At 42.9% G+C, this 15947-nt stretch overlaps 1 protein-coding gene across 7 annotated transcripts in view; it reads left to right on the forward strand.

Annotated features, from left to right (window-relative positions):
* Window positions 1-15947, forward strand: part of LOC121579324 (rho GTPase-activating protein 32-like) — a 266001-nt gene that overhangs the window by 217007 nt on the left and 33047 nt on the right. For 4 of the 7 annotated variants that reach the window (XM_045224241.1, XM_045224242.1, XM_045224245.1 and 1 more), the window contains 6 exons: window positions 56-148; window positions 1633-1755; window positions 2299-2376; window positions 7556-7637; window positions 9447-9497; window positions 10106-10180. In XM_045224241.1, the coding sequence (XP_045080176.1) occupies window positions 56-148; window positions 1633-1755; window positions 2299-2376; window positions 7556-7637; window positions 9447-9497; window positions 10106-10180 (502 nt within the window). Of the gene's footprint in view, window positions 1-55; window positions 149-1632; window positions 1756-2298; window positions 2377-3630; window positions 4228-7555; window positions 7638-9446; window positions 9498-10105; window positions 10181-13673; window positions 14061-15947 lie in introns of those variants that run through there. The other 3 variants (XM_045224244.1, XM_045224243.1, XM_045224247.1) reach the window with 3 other exon arrangements.

Consider the following 15947-nt stretch of genomic DNA (forward strand, 5'->3'; position numbering starts at 1 on the left):
GTGGTTTTATATAGGTGTTTTACCCATTGTCTGCTCCTGGTTTCCTCTCTAACAGGCAGTTTCCCAGATGCTGATGGCTTACCTCTCCCGCCTCTCAGCGATCGCTGACAACAAGATCAACTGTGGGCCCGCCCTCACGTGGATGGAGGTGAGCTTCTGTCTGGGTTTACGTCTGTGTGTCTCATGCTGTCTTTCTGTCTTGTCTGTCTGTCTATCAATCTCCCAGACACAGTACACCAGGGCTTTCCAACCATGTTCCTGGAGAGCTACCGTCCTGTAGGTTTTCGCTTCAACCCTAATCTAATAATTAACACCTGATTCTAATAATTAGGTGGTTGATAAGCTGAATCAGATCAGTTAAAACTGGGTTTGGAGTGAAAACCTACAGGAGGGTAGCTCTACAGGAACAGGGTTGGAGAGCCCTGCTCTACACAAATAAACCACACATAACACATACTGTAGTTTCCCATTTTCTCACACGCACGCACACACACAAGCTTACTGCGCCTCTCTTTCCTTATTCACTCACACATAATTAAGTGATAATGCCCAAGAAGCCGGTGTTTGGAGGATATATCGGTATGGTGTTGTTAGGCCCGAGACTAAGTCTCCAAACACCAGCTTCGAGGGCATTATCACTTTTATACAACGGGTTACCAACATATTAAAATAATGATTTACATATTTTCATTAAAAACATTATATTGGTTCGGTTGCCAGAGATGCAACCCTGTTGTAAAATCTTTTAGTTCTGTATCTATGGACGCTACCCAGTCGTTCGTTCTAAATTTTCTATTGCCATAGTGGCTGGCAACGTTCTTATCCATTGCTTGCTAGCTAGCCAACTACGGCTAACTTACAGTCACATCAAACATTGCAGCCAGAATAACAACAAAGTAGCTGCATTTGTTTAAGCTGTTTTCTTGTGACATTTATTTGGAAACCTCCATAACAATGAGCTAATGATGCGTGATTTTAGGACACTGTTGTTCAGAGGAGCTAGCCAATGACACAGCTAACACAATCACTTCAAACTGAAGCTGGAAAGACTGCAAACTAGCTGCACTAGTCGTTTGACCTGTTTTCTATTGAAATTGTTTAAAAATATTTCCAAAAAAATCATGCTGATTCATGATTTTGACTGGCTGAGAAAATCTCCCTGCCTGTCTGTCTCATCCCGACTTCCGACCCCTACACGTTCATTACTATGGGACAGCTGGAGATCGAATTTCAATACTGAAACAATGTTGCAGATGTCAGTGACAGAAAGCAAGGTTTATACAAATCTCCGCTATTGAAAACCAATTGCTAGTCTAAAAGAAATGGGAGATAATGTCTAGATGCTTTTTCCAGTGGAGATCAAGTTTATAAATTGCCTGGCTTGGCTGATGAGACAGTGGATTGCGCAGTGAGATGGAACAGAGTAAATAGGAATTTCAACGTCATAGCTTTAGCCGGTGGTAACTTGTGGAATAAACACAGGCTGGAATGCAGTTTTAATCAATCAGCGTCCAGGATTAGACCCACCCGTTGTATAATAGAACAGTAACTCACCAACCCAGTGTAATATGTCTGCAGTGACAGACAGTAAATATGACACTAACTTGACTGTGTGTGTGTGTGTTGTTCCAGGTTGATAACAAGGGCAACCACTTACTGGTCCACGAGGAGTCCTCCATCAATGTACCCGCCATCGCCGCCGCCCATGTCATCAAACGCTACATCGCGCAGGCCGCTGACGAACTCTCCTTCGAGGTGACCGCCAAGGACAGGGAGAGCTGAAACACATTTAAACACAACACGTGCACATACACATGCGTGTACACACACTCACATGGACATATGTGCAGACACAAATGGGAATGTCATTGATAAATGGCTGTGCTTGGATGCGGTGATAAATAATCGTAGGTATTTTGTGAGCACGTTGTTCTTTGCTGAATGGATACCATGACAGGTTATCTGCATCATATTTACTGTTATACATATGCCCCAATACATTGTTGTTCCGAGGGAGTTGTTTCTCCATTACTCTTTTCACACACTACATCTGATTGAACATTCAATTATTCTGTACAAATACACTCTGATGCAGTCAGAGATTCCCAGATGTTTCATCGCAAGGTACCCCTAATAATACCCACCATCGCTATATGTAGGATGTCGTTTCCCCTCAAATGTATTCACAGCATGACTGGTGATTCCCTTTTTTAACAATGACACTGATCCAGCTATCCCTCTCTTCTCCTCTCTTCCCCTTTCTCTCTCCCTCCTCTATCTCTCACTCTCCCCTGACAGGTTGGGGACATTGTGTCGGTTATTGACATGCCCCCCAAAGAGGACACCACATGGTGGAGGGGCAAGCACGGCTTTCAGGTTTGTGGCCCAGAAGCACACACACACACACACAAACAATTACTGTGTCACAGTCTAGAACCTGGGGTGTTATAAGTTGCACACAGATGGCTTGGCATCCACTCATCTACTGTCTACTGATCTACTGTAGACTCCACAAGGCCAGGATTTTTATTGTGCTTTGGTGTCTTATCAGTTTCTCAAATTTCAGTCACATTTGGTTTGGCCGTTTAGCTAATTTTACTATATTTATGCCTATACAAAAGACCAAATCAGCTCATTGTTCATTTGGGTTAAACATTTCTCTATGGACTATCTTGTCAGTTAAAGACAGACATAGTCATTGTATCATACAAAATGGGTACACAGAGTGGTTGTTCTTGACCGGGATGTGATTATATTAGCCTAGCTAAGTTTTCCAGAATTCAATTTAAAGTGATCAATAGTCTTTCTTTGATCCCAATAAAGCCTGATCTTGTGTTGTCTGTTGATCTAGTCCAGCTGAACTTCCTGTGCCTTTAGCATTGACCCCTAGCAGTGTTCTGGTCATAGCTGACCCATAGCATTGCCTCCCGCACGCTTGGCTCTCTGCTCGCTGCCCCGGGGGAAAAACACTGATTCAGGCCAGCTGGGAGGGCAGCCATGTTGGACGGGCCTTCACAACATGTTGTTATTGAACGCTGCAGAAGGACAATCAGGAACTTGGGAAGCTGTTAGGCTAAAGACCCTTGGAGGCGGTTGTTGCCTGTTGCTTTGTTGTACTGTAGGTGTGCATATGCTGAGTTTTAAAGAGAGAGAAAATGATCTATTTGTGGTTTAGTTATATCAAGCAGATGAAGGTTCCTTGATTTTGTCAAAGGTATAATCTGTCAATTTTTTAATTATTGTGAATCATGGCACTCATTCCTACCAAGAATAATGGTCTGGTGCATACCATGACGTTTGGTCTTCAACAATGATGTCATTACTAGGTTACAATGTTGGTCCTTGAAACCAATCTGGATTTTGGAGGAAACGCAACTGTATGTTACCACTAGATGTTGGAGCATTGATTGGATGGTACTGTATATCTGCTAGCACAAAGCAGATGTCCATGACCTCCCTCCTTTCTCCACCGGAGGGCAGTCAGTCACCCTAGAGTCAGTCTGAGTCAGTCTGTGGCTTGAGGTCAGGTAGGCAGCTGACATCTGTCTATATGGCACAACACAACACACCAGCCTGCCTGCAGAGCCTCAAGGAGAGAGAGAGAGGGGGAGAGATGTATAGAGGGAGGGAAGGAGCGAGAAAGCTGGAGGGGCCAAAGAGAAAGAGGGAGAGAGAAAATCCAACCATGGAAAGGGTGAGCTTCTTTCGTTGAATGCTCAGCATACGTCACATCTTTCTGTAGCATAGAACTGTTTGTAAGTCGCGAGACAGCTGGACCTTGGATCCCTATGATAGTCACATTCAACCCTCTTATCTGTCACATTTACTACAAGATGGAGGCCGTTTATTTTGCTAAGCGTGCAGGTTACATACTCCTAAGCAAATAGAGACTCTTTAACAGTGTTTATTAGTGTAGTCTCGTCTCTGATTTGTTCATTAAAGCACGCTAAAATATTTATATCATGTCTTCCTCCAAACTCATTAAGTGAAGCCTAGAATTTACATTAATCTATTATACAGCCTAAGAGATTTCTTAACACTCACAAAGACTTGAGGAAGACCGTTTAGCCTGGAGCAGGGATGGGCGTTAGAAATCATTTTACAATTCTAAGAATATCATGAATTATTTTCGGATATTCTAAAATCATGTTTTTTTTTTTTTACGTGTTTTTAATCCGAGCATACCGGGAGAGACGGTGCAGCTCTGCTGCTGCGGGGGAGGGGACGGTATGTGTGAGATGGGAGCGGACGGGAGAGAGTAGCTAGCTCGTCAGACTTGTTACACTAGCTAACTTGTAGCAGCCACAATGTTAGTTATCATCCCATCTGACCGTGCCTTTTTTGACTGCATCAAATTGGAGTAGACTAGAAAATCTAGCTACAGTTGAAGTCGGAAGTTTACATACACTTTGGTTGGAGTCAATAAAACTCGTTTTTCAACCACTCCACAAATTTCTTGTTAACAAACTATAGTTTTGGCAAGTCGGTTAGGACATCTACTTTGTGCATGACACAAGTAATTTTTCCAACAATTGTTTACAGAGATTATTTCACTTATAATTCACTGTATCACAATTCCAGTGGGTCAGAAGTTTACATACACTAACTTAACTGTGCCTTGAAAATTCCAGAAAATGATGTCATGGCTTTAGAAGCTTCTGACATCATTTGAGTCAATTGGAGGTGTACCTGTGGATGTATTTCAAGGCCTACCTTCAAACTCAGTGCCTCTTTGCTTGACATCATGGGAAAATCAAAAGGAATCAGCCAAGACCTCAGAATTTTTTTTAGTAAACTTCCACAAGTCTGGTTCATCCTTGGGAGCAATTTCCAAACGCCTGACGGTACCACGTTCATCTGTACAAACAATAGTACGGAAGTATAAACACCATGGGACCACGCAGCCATCATAACGCTCAGGAAGGAAACGCATTCTGTCTCCTAGAGATGAACGTACTTTGGTGCGAAAAGTGCAAATCAATCCCAGAACAACAGCAAAGGACCTTGTGAAGATGCTGGAGGAAACAGGTACAAAAGTATCTATATCCACAGTAAAACGAGTCCTATATCGACATAACCTGAAAGGCCACTCAGCAAGGAAGAAGCCACTGTTCCAAAACCGCCATAAAATAGCCAGACAATGGTTTGCAACTGCACATGGGGACAAAGATTGTACTTTTTGGAGAAATGTCCTCTGGTCTGATGAAACAAAAATAGAACTGTTTGGCCATAATGACCATCGTTATGTTTGGAGGAAAAAGGGGGATGCTTGCAAGCCGAAGAACACCATCCCAGCCGTTAAGCACAGGGGTGGCAGCATCATGCTGTGGGGGTGCTTTGCTGCAGGAGGGACTGGTGCACTTCACAAAATAGATGGCATCATGAGGAAGGAAAAATATGTGGATATATTGAAGCAAAATCTCAAGACATCAGTCAGGAAGTTAAAGCTTGGTCGCAAATGGGTCTTCCAAATGGACAATGACCCCAAGCATACTTCCAAAGTTGTGGCAAAATGGCTTAAGGACAACAAAGTCAAGGTATTGGAGTGGCCATCACAAAGCCCTGACCTCAATCCTATAGAAGATTTGTGGGCAGAACTGAAAAAGCATGTGCGAGCAAGGAGGCCTACAAACCTGACTCAGTTACACCAGCTCTGTCAGGTGGAATGGGCCAAAACCCACCCAACTTATTGTGGGAAGCTTGTGGAAGGCTACCCGAACCATTTGACCCAAGTTAAACAATTTAAAGGCAATACTACCGAATACTAATTGAGTGTATGTAAACTTCTGACCCACTGGGAATGTGATGAAAGAAATAAAAGCTGAAATAAATCATTCTCTCTACTATTATTCTGACATTTCACATTCTTAAAATAAAGTGGTGATCCTAACTGACCTAAGACAGGGAATTTTTACTAGGATTAAATGTCAGGAATTGTGAAAAACTAAGTTTAAATGTATTTGGCTAAGGTGTATGTAATCTTCCGACTTCAACTGTAGCTACCCTGGCTAATTGAGTCTACATTTTGCTGCGCTTTTGGTTTCTTGTTGTAGCCTACTCCTTCTCATTTTGTTAATGCTTAATTTCTTAATTTTAATTCCATCTTGCATTGTATTAGTGATCCGTCATTTCACTTGCTAAACATGGAGTCTCTGACTGTAGTGCCGCTTTCCTTGGCAGACAAAAACAACAAGCTACATGTGTGTGAAGGCTATTTCATGGGGCGCACATCATATAAACTACATTCAAAAGTTTGTTGTTTTATTACATTAAGAATTTCAATTATCATGGTAACAATGTCACGTGGATATTTACATTTAATTTAGAACAAAAACTGTATTTGCTAAAATAGACATATCTTTATTTTTATTTTTATGAATACTCACACAAGTGATCGAATAATCTGTTTGGATATTCAAATAACCCTGCCCATCCCTAGCCTGGAGGCATCTATGTATATTTGTATTGGGAGGATCAGTTGGGTTAGATCAGAAATTATTTGTTTTACTCATGTTAATCATCTCAAAAATAAAATAAAGAAATATTTATTTTATTGTCACAAACAGGATGGGTGCAGAGAAATGTGTTGTTTTACAGGGTCAGCCATAGTAGTAGGACGCCCCTTGAGCAAATTAGGGTTAAGTGCTTTGCTCAAGGGCACATACAGATTTTGGCCCAACGCCCTAACCGCTAGGCTACCTGCCGCACTAACATCTGTGTCCGATAAGGATATTTTGCTTTCCGGTTGACTGTAGAGATTTGAAACTATCACAGTCTGCTCTTGACCGCTGTCCAGTGTCCAATTATAGACTAGAAGGAAATGTTATTCTGATATAAAACATTTGGGATACACACAGCATGTGCACACAGTCACATACACACACATTGCCCCACACACACTCACCCTCCGGCCTTTACCTCCGCTTCAGCTGGCACAGAAAATTCCTAAAAGCCATAGCTTGGGTAGCTATTCAGGCACATAATCTTGACTGAACACTGCAACGAGCACAGCACATTTCCAAGTGGCATCCCCGAGTCAAAGTACACGCCACGCTGGTCGCACACCAACCTTTTAGTATGTGTTTATACCAACTGCCTATGGACTCCCTAATCCAGAGGGAGGTCTACAACAAAAGGCCAAATACACAGTAAAGACATATTGATATAAGTGGCTGAAGCCTGTTTATCAGTCTAATGGTACTGCTCTCTCTCTCGCGCTCTCAAAATCAAATGACATTTTATTAATTGTTCAGCAGTCTTATGGCTTGGGGGTAGAAGCAAGGAGCTTTTTGGCCCTAGACTTGGCGCTCCGGTACCGCTTACCGTGCGGTAGCAGAGAGAACAGTCTATGACTTGTGTGACTGGAGTCTTTGGCAATTTTTTGGGCCTTCCTCTAATACCGCCTAGTATATAGGTCCTGGATGGTAGGAAGCTTGGCCTCACTCTCTCTCTCTCTCACTCAGTCACTCACTCACACACACACAAACTCATCCTCTCTGCTCACTCTTGTACTCGCTCTCTCTCAGTGAAAATGTTTTTTGTCCTCTCTCCCCAGGTTGGCTTCTTTCCCAGTGAGTGTGTGGAGCTGATAAACGACAAGGTGCCGCAGTCCGTCACCAACTCTGTGCCAAAACCAGGTACTGTACTTCCTCTCTAATAACAGTGAGGCGTCCGTGAGTCTCCTAGCGTTCGCTCCCACTGGGTGCTCTGTTGGTTTTGGTGGTGTGTGGATAAGGTATATAATACGTCTTATCAGAAATGTCCGGTTGTTGTTGTGACTTTGACTTCATTAACTATGAATGACTAACTAGATATATCTGATATTTCTGACAGCAGGAAGTAGTTGGTTATAGAAAATGTGTATCAACGTTAGAGTATGATAATGTCTGGTGAGATTGGGGGGGGATTCCCAACAATGATCTCATCTGTAAGTGTGTGGTGTGATGATGTGTGGTGTGTCATGATGTGTCATGGTGACTGAGCTGCAGCAGGTGCTAGTGCCACTCAGTGGAGGAGTAAGGGTGATGCGCTATACAAGTGTCTGTCTGTCTCAGGAGGCTAGGCCAGCTGAGGCTAAAGCATAGAGCAATGTGGGGGAATACCTATCATGTCATTGCAAAAACAGAGCAGCAGAGACCACCGAATGAGTGAAGTCACAACCAACCCAAATATTTCTCATGTTAACAGGCCTTTTTAAACTTATTTCAGGGCTGGCTCCATAATACAATAGGGTGAATCCAAAAGGAAGGTTTAGTGACTGTATAGGCCTAGGGATTGATTGAAGAGACTTGTATATTCAATACAACACTAGACTGCAAAAGAAAAACAAGACCTAGATCATAATATTGATCTATTTGCTCTAATGTGATGATACCATATTGGTACAACGTGTCCAATGAGAATTCCACTACTCAACATTTCACAACATGAATAATGAAATCCATAGTTATCGTGCTCTTGAATAACCACCTAAACTCGCGTCTCATGTCTCTGTTTGCACAATGTCAATGTTAATCCAATGCAAACACGTATTGCTGATCTATAGGTAGCCACAGCAAACAGATAAGCCACCTAGCGCACTCATTTGAGTGTCCAAAAACAAACACGGCCATTCAACACGCATTGTGAAAAGTGCAGCTTATGTCATGTTTTGGAATGACCAGGCTGCCAAGCCCTTTCCATGGCATCCTATCCTATTAATATCCTCTATCCTGAAATAGTATCCCATTCCCTATAATGCACTACTTTTGGCCAGAGCTCATGAGCTCTGGCCCAAAGTAGAGCACTATATAGGGAATAAGGTACCATTTCGGACTCAGCCCCGTGTACTCTCTCGATCAGCCGCAGACATGTTAAGCCTATCTAAATCAGTCTTGAAAAATTCCCTTCTGATTTAAGGGGTGAATCACCCAATGACTCAGTGTCAGAACCATCCCTTTGACATTGAGGTGGGAGGCCTGGTAGGAGCAGAACCATGCAAGACCTGCTGGGAACTATATCAAGACAAAGGGAACAGGGAAGTGGTGACGGCAGAAAAACAACACACCCCACAGGATCTGCAATGAGGAATAGCATCATCATCATAACTATGCCATCTCAGATGTTGTTAGGGGTTATGGCCCAATGTTATCTGGTGCTCAAAAGTTAAAGCCAATGTTTCCAAGCATATTAGATGGTGTGTTATGAAAATAAAATAATGCATCATGCTGTGTCTGACATACTTTCCAGAATGAACACAAAGAAAGTAAACTCTGTGGAAATTACTCCTATTTGCTTGCCTACCCCCTTTGATATTAGAACTCCTCTCATTGGGTTGCCATATTGGTGACACACCTGAAATGTGCATGTTTTTTTTTGCACGGCTTCACGCTGCACCATGCATGTTTAAGCTTGTTGATGTTTATTTCACTGTCATCCCCTTTGCCCCCCACCCAACCTCACCTCAGCATCCCCCTGCTCTGGTCTGCGGCCTGCCTCCTGGAGTCTCTTCCCACCCTGTGCGTGCTGGTATACACCCCCCTCTCCCTATCCCCCTCACACACACAGGCCCCGTTCAAGTGCATCCTTCTTTCCTTCCTTGAAGTAGTCAATGATTAGAAATGACTGGACAGGTGAAAGCCATGTGATGGAGCCCTTGGGTTCACCTGTCCAATCATGCCTAATCACTGATTAGAGGAAGGAAGGATGCACTTAAGGGCCACACACTTTTCTTACCTACACTGTGTTTCCTGCTTCCACACCTGGTTGTCAAATTCAATATAGTCATTACAACACTTAATGCTACTTTTTACTGCCTGACACCAATTTTTACAATAAATGATTTTATTTGCTGACAGTTTTGGTATTCACTTCCCAATTATGTACTATGAAAGGTTTATTAATTTCCTGTATATTAATTGAACTTTAAACCAATGCCCACATAATGCTTAATGTCCTTTTGTGCCTCCTCCACCAAGTGTCAGATGCCAAGCTATCTGACTGACAGTCTCGAAACAGAAAGAAGCTGTTGTTCCTGCCATGTTCCTCCTCTAACATAACCGTTCTCTCCCTCTCCGTTCCTACCTGCCTCTCCTGCCCATCCATCCATTCGTGTGCCGGCATACAGATTTGGAGATGGAGAGTGTAAAGCAGGACAGTGCGTGGGTGGCTGACCCGTTAAACCACTACAGCCTGAGCTCAGGTAGACAAGTGTGTCCATCCCTACGTGTGCTCTAACCACCCCAGAGCTAACCCCCTACTAACGCACACGACAAGCCGCTGAGGCAGTCTGTCTGTCTCTGTCTGTTCACCAAGTCTACAATACCACTACACTAGGACCAGAGTCCGCAGTTAATTCTTAGTTCATTCTTAGTTCTTGGTGCGCTCTATGATGTAACACAAGTGCTTTAGTCAAGTAATGTATGCACTCACTAACTGTAAGTCGCTCTGGATAAGAGCGTCTGCTAAAATGACAAAAATTTAAATAATACTTTAGGAGCCTTCTCTTTGATGCGTGGGAACTCACTTGAACAGCTAAATCCACTTACTCTCTAACCTGAGCACTGTTGTCAGAGTGTAATGTACCCACCTTTATCAGATTCACTTGCACTAGACTTAATTAGTTGATTACTATACTTTTTCCAATGAATGTGTTGCTGTGTTATTTACCTTTTATTATTTAGGTTTATCAGGGTTCCTTTTGAGGAGTTGATCCTGCTGCTTTTTTTCTTCAGACCTCTTCAATGTCTCCCTATCTGGTTCCCAGCCAGCTGTAGTTGTCTACTCTGTTTGGTTTAACTTGAAAGACTTTTGGCTGGCTGGGGTCTAGACTGGCTTGATTTATTCAAGTCCCCCCTTTAAGGCGGGGGCTATAAAATTATCATTTGGAGCATTCAGCTTTGTCCTGCAACAGTAAGGAGCCCAGTCTTCCCCATGGTGACTGAAATGGCTACATTCCTAACAGGGGAGCCCTGGCATGTTCAAACATACACTCACCGGCTCCCCTGCATGGAAAATGGTTCCCGTCCTTTTAGCTGGCGAACTGGGTTGAGATTTCAGAGAGTGAGCAGATTGAAGGAGATCCTTTGCAGTTGGCTATACCACAGTATTGAGTTGCTCTTGAAATAGTCGATCTAAGTATTGGTATTGGATATATGTTGTGAAATTGTTCGATATTACTGCATTGTCGGAGCTAGAAACACAAGCATTTCGCTACACCCGCAATAACATCTGCAAAACACGTGTATGTGACCAATTAGATTAAATTTGATATGAAGTTACTGTGGAAAGCCGAGAGGGTTCTCTGAAAAAAAGTTAGCTTTTTAAACTCAAGTTTAAAAGGACATCTGCAAACTGTCTCACTTGGATGAAGGGTCAGTGTAACTAAACCTAGAGTCCTTTTGTGTTACTTTCTCTAAGTTTGAGAGACGCACAAGTCATCCACACACTTAAACACTGAAGTCCGAGCAACAGTGTGGTCAGCTCTGCTCTTTCCCCAGCCTGGCTGCCCTAGAATGGCAGGTGTTTGTCCAGATGTTCTGACCCCGCTACTCTTTCCATCCCCTACTTCCTCCCTGGGTTGGAGCTGGCTTCCTGTCTGGGGACCAGTCTAGTGACTTGGGCAGCTGTGAGGAGCGCACGCAAGCCAAGACAGCTGGATCTGTCTATGAGAGAAACAAAGTGAGAGAATGTGTGAAGGAGACAGAGTAATATTTGTCCTGCTTTTCCCCATGGGGCTTTGGTCAATTTCCTGACACACATGCCCAGGGCCGTGAAAGTATGAGGCACAGAGACCTTGTGTAGTTTGGGCCTGTGAGGAATGATGGGGGAGATCAGAAACTTAAGCCCTCATTCTCTTCGATGCGAGACGAGGGTGCTCTCACACCTACTATGACCTTGTGCATTGTACGCCAATGTGAATACAAGGGGATTTTCTATTTTTTTCTCCATTTAGGCTACTTTGAGGGGTGGTTGTTTAAGAGTGTAACAAAATGTTAAGGTGTTTCCCATGTCAGTTTATTTGAGAACATCAAACCACAATACACAGTTAATTCTGTGTCTGTGTGGAAATACTGAGAAAAGATGGCATGAATCTAAAAGGGAAGCTTTGTCTTCACCCTGCATGCTTTAAATGCACATACAGTTTGATGACTTTGCATCGCAACATACTCAAAACACCACAAAACGGTGTGGTATGTTCTCCCACTATATCGCTTCCGTAGACTTGGTGCCCTATAATATTGACAGATTTGTTGGTGCGGGGATAGGAGTCCATGTTTTTCAGAGGTGGAATGTGGCCTTGAATCTGCCACTTCATAGTAAATAGAGGATGTCCTTGTTGTTTGGCTTCAAGACATAGTGCTATATAGTTATATTTCTATCGTTTTTTTTTATTTATTACCATTTTCATTATTTTATTTCACTTAGTCCTGCATGTTGGAGCTCGGAGCCTAAGATTTTCACTGTACCCTGCAGTCACACCTGCAACCCTGTACATGTGACTATTAAAACACTCTGAATCTGAACTCTATCTGTGCTAAGTGAAATGGGTTTGTTGTGGTGACTGCCTCTATGAAACTGAATTGTGGTCATATGCTACATCGATTTGTACAGCGTTTCCATGCGAGACGTTGTGACCGGCCAGTCCACTCAAGTATGGGTAGCTGCAGCACAATATGGCGACCGGAGTATGGGCGAGTGCCTGTGTCGAAAGGAGTGGGTGAATGGAAAGCGACTCACCTAATTGGGCAGGTTTGTTGCCACTCACAAGTCGATAAGCCGGCGACCAGTGCACCGGTGTTGTATCGACATACCTGCCAACCTGAGGTGTTTCCTACTGGGCAGCTGTATCAGGTTGTGTCGCCTGCAGTAGGTACCGTGGCAACTTTTTCCCTTCCCATGATTTTATAGCAGCCTATACAATAAATAACTAATATTGATTACCATCTAGATGTCACTTTGATACATGGATACAGTCTACTACTCAATGGGGAGGGCATGAACGGCAACAACACTGGCACTACTGTCTAGCAGGTCTGGCAACGGCGTGGGAAGTAGCTACCTAGTAGCCAATATCAGGGTGACAGTCACAGTAAGCACATCATCAGTACATTTAATAAAAAATAAACAATTGTCAGTTTTATAACTGAACATGTAGACTTATTTGTGTAAAACTAACAGTGAAATCCTACTGACTCATCCTTTGGCTTCAAAACAGAAGTCCAAACTGGTAAGGTAGCTCAATGCAGTGTTGCCAACTCCTCAGTAAGGAAAGTAGCTATTGGCTGTCCTAAAAGTCGCTAAATGATGTCATCACCCAATTTGCATAATTGGCCATGTGCATGTAATTGTGATGGACACTGTACAAAAAGTGAGTAAAAAGCTGCGAGGACTGGGCCGCCTGTGAGTGCTTTGGGACAGGGGTGGGGCTCCCACCACATCAGAGTCTCCAATAACACCAGAAAAAGTCGCTAGATTTGTCTAGTCGCTTTTTTGAAAATGTGTCGCTAGAAGGGTCTGAATACTCGCTAAATATAGCGACAAAGTCGATAAGTTGGCAACACTGTATAACGGTAAACAACGCTCAATCAAAACCGTCTACCCTATAGCAGAGCGCTTTCGACACACCCACTATTTTCCACACGCCCAATACTTTCCTTTCGACACACCCACTCCTTTCCACACGCCCACTACTTTCCTTTGTACACGCAGAGTTGCACATACTCAGGTCGCAGCAACCGTCTTCTCAGTTCCCAGTTGGGTTGTAAACTGACACCGGATGGGGCAGGCCATTAACTGAAAGGAAAAAAGGAAAGAATGCTGTGAAGACTCGCTGAGGAGTGAGAGAAGCACACTTATCCGAATCCTATTTTTACTGCTATTCAATGTCCATGGGTAGCCCTACATTTTGGAATTGTCAAGTGAAGTTTTTTCGGCGGTGTCTTTTGAAATAATTAGTCGTGTTAACCAAATTATGAGGAGTTGCAGTTACAGTACGAGCATCTGTAAGGAAATGCCTACAGTTTACCTTGGATTCCCTATTTAAAGTCCCGTCATAAAGTGAGAATCCCACTAAAACGCAGGTAAGAATGTATTACGGTATGGAATTTAATTTGTAGCCTAGTATACTGTGTACTTAAGTTGTATCTGGGGGGTTGGATCCGTCTTTGCCCCTAAATTCCGTTTATCTGGCACTTTGTCACCGCTTTCTCACCTAAAATCTGAAATTATGTTGTCAAACAATGAGAGCTCGAGCCGTTTTGTTGATCTTCTCTGGAATCCTTTTAGATGTTTTCATTCTTTCCGATCACCAAAGATAGATTCACGTGAAGTGGGCAGTCATGTCATTTAGTCTAGTAGCACAGTTGTTGAAACCCAAATCAGCCCTAATATTCCCTTTACAATTACCTTAAAATGTTTATTTTGGTCCTCTGTAGCTCAATTGGTAGAGCATGGCGCTTGTAACGCCAGGGTAGTGGGTTCGATCCCCGGGACCACCCATACGTTTAAAAAAATGTATGCGCACATGACTGTAAGTCGCTTTGGATAAAAGCGTCTGCTAAATGGCATATTATATTATATTTGCCTCCCACTGAGTTTAATGAGGTACCAGCCATTGCCCAACCATGTCTCGGGTTGAGACTGCTTTACCTGTTCATACTTTCAATGACTATGCCATTTGTGAGGGTCGGTTAATATTCAACAGCAGTTATGTGTCCTATAGGCAGACATATTTATGTTTAGACTCCTTCCAAATGTCCTTATACTCACATAAACAGTGTTGCATTTTCTTTACCCCTTTGATATATCCTGTGAGTCGTGGCAATGACATCATATAATGACATGCATTAAATTGATTCATAGCTTTGAGATACCACATTGATCCTTTAGAGGTCTATTTGGCTTTTTAGTTTGCATGTCATCAACCTTATCTTGACAAAAGCTGAGATGGATGTCTTATAAAGCAGTTTCATGTGGACTTGCTGAAAATAAGATGTCAGAATTAACTCACTCTGGTCACCCAAGACAAATATTGCTCTATTTATTAGTTGTCATAAGACTAAAGGACCATTTGCATAGTTGTCCTGTGAGACCACACACTTGTGGCTGATGTAGTCCCCCTCTCAGCCAGAACTCTCTCTTACTCCAGTGAGTTATTCAGCTGGGAACAATCAGCCATTCTGGCCTGGCTGTGACACATGCTCCAGCGCTCTCATATGCAAACAGAGGTCACTGTCTCCCAGGACCATATTTAATGGGCAGATGCAATTCTACTCTTTGCTTTGGAGACAGAATTGCTCCCACTGACACCACAGACAATTAAAGCTTTTTTTGGGCCACAGCTTGCATATAATTGGATAGGTCTGTATTATACTGTTACTGTAGTCATTTCTCAATGGTGTCAATTCTCAATATTCTATAGCAGTTTTCCCCATGGATACCATAGGACCTTTCTAGGTGAAGAATGTAAACATTGGATCATGGCAGCACAATGCCCCTCTATAAAAGTGCTTGAGACAAAAGAGAGGCGGTTGTAAACGGGGATGGGAGGTACTTGAGCAGTTAAGTGGAGCGGTCAAGCCTGCTGAACATGAGCAGGTTGCAATAAGGCTCTGCTAAATAGAGCATGAAGATGACATAGTAGTTGGATTCCTTGACATCCCTCTCCAGTAGTATTGTTGGACTGATGTTGCAAGTAGATAAGATAGCAATCGACAGACTTGTGCCCTATAATATAACTCCATTGTACTGTAAATGGAAATGCATGTTTTAGTGTCATGGCATTACCATAACTTTTGTCATTATCTCAGCAACAATCTCAATACAGTACAGCAAAAGATAGATGCATAAAGTTATCAACTCATTTCAGAGAAGTTTCAACCAATGCCCCTCACAAACACTAACTTTTACCTTATGGTTTGTACCTACGGTTGGCCTGCACGCATCCTTTGAAACGACCCAGCCTAATG

The sequence above is a fragment of the Coregonus clupeaformis genome, chromosome 13 (assembly GCF_020615455.1).
Source record: "Coregonus clupeaformis isolate EN_2021a chromosome 13, ASM2061545v1, whole genome shotgun sequence".
Classification (NCBI taxonomy): domain Eukaryota; kingdom Metazoa; phylum Chordata; class Actinopteri; order Salmoniformes; family Salmonidae; genus Coregonus; species Coregonus clupeaformis.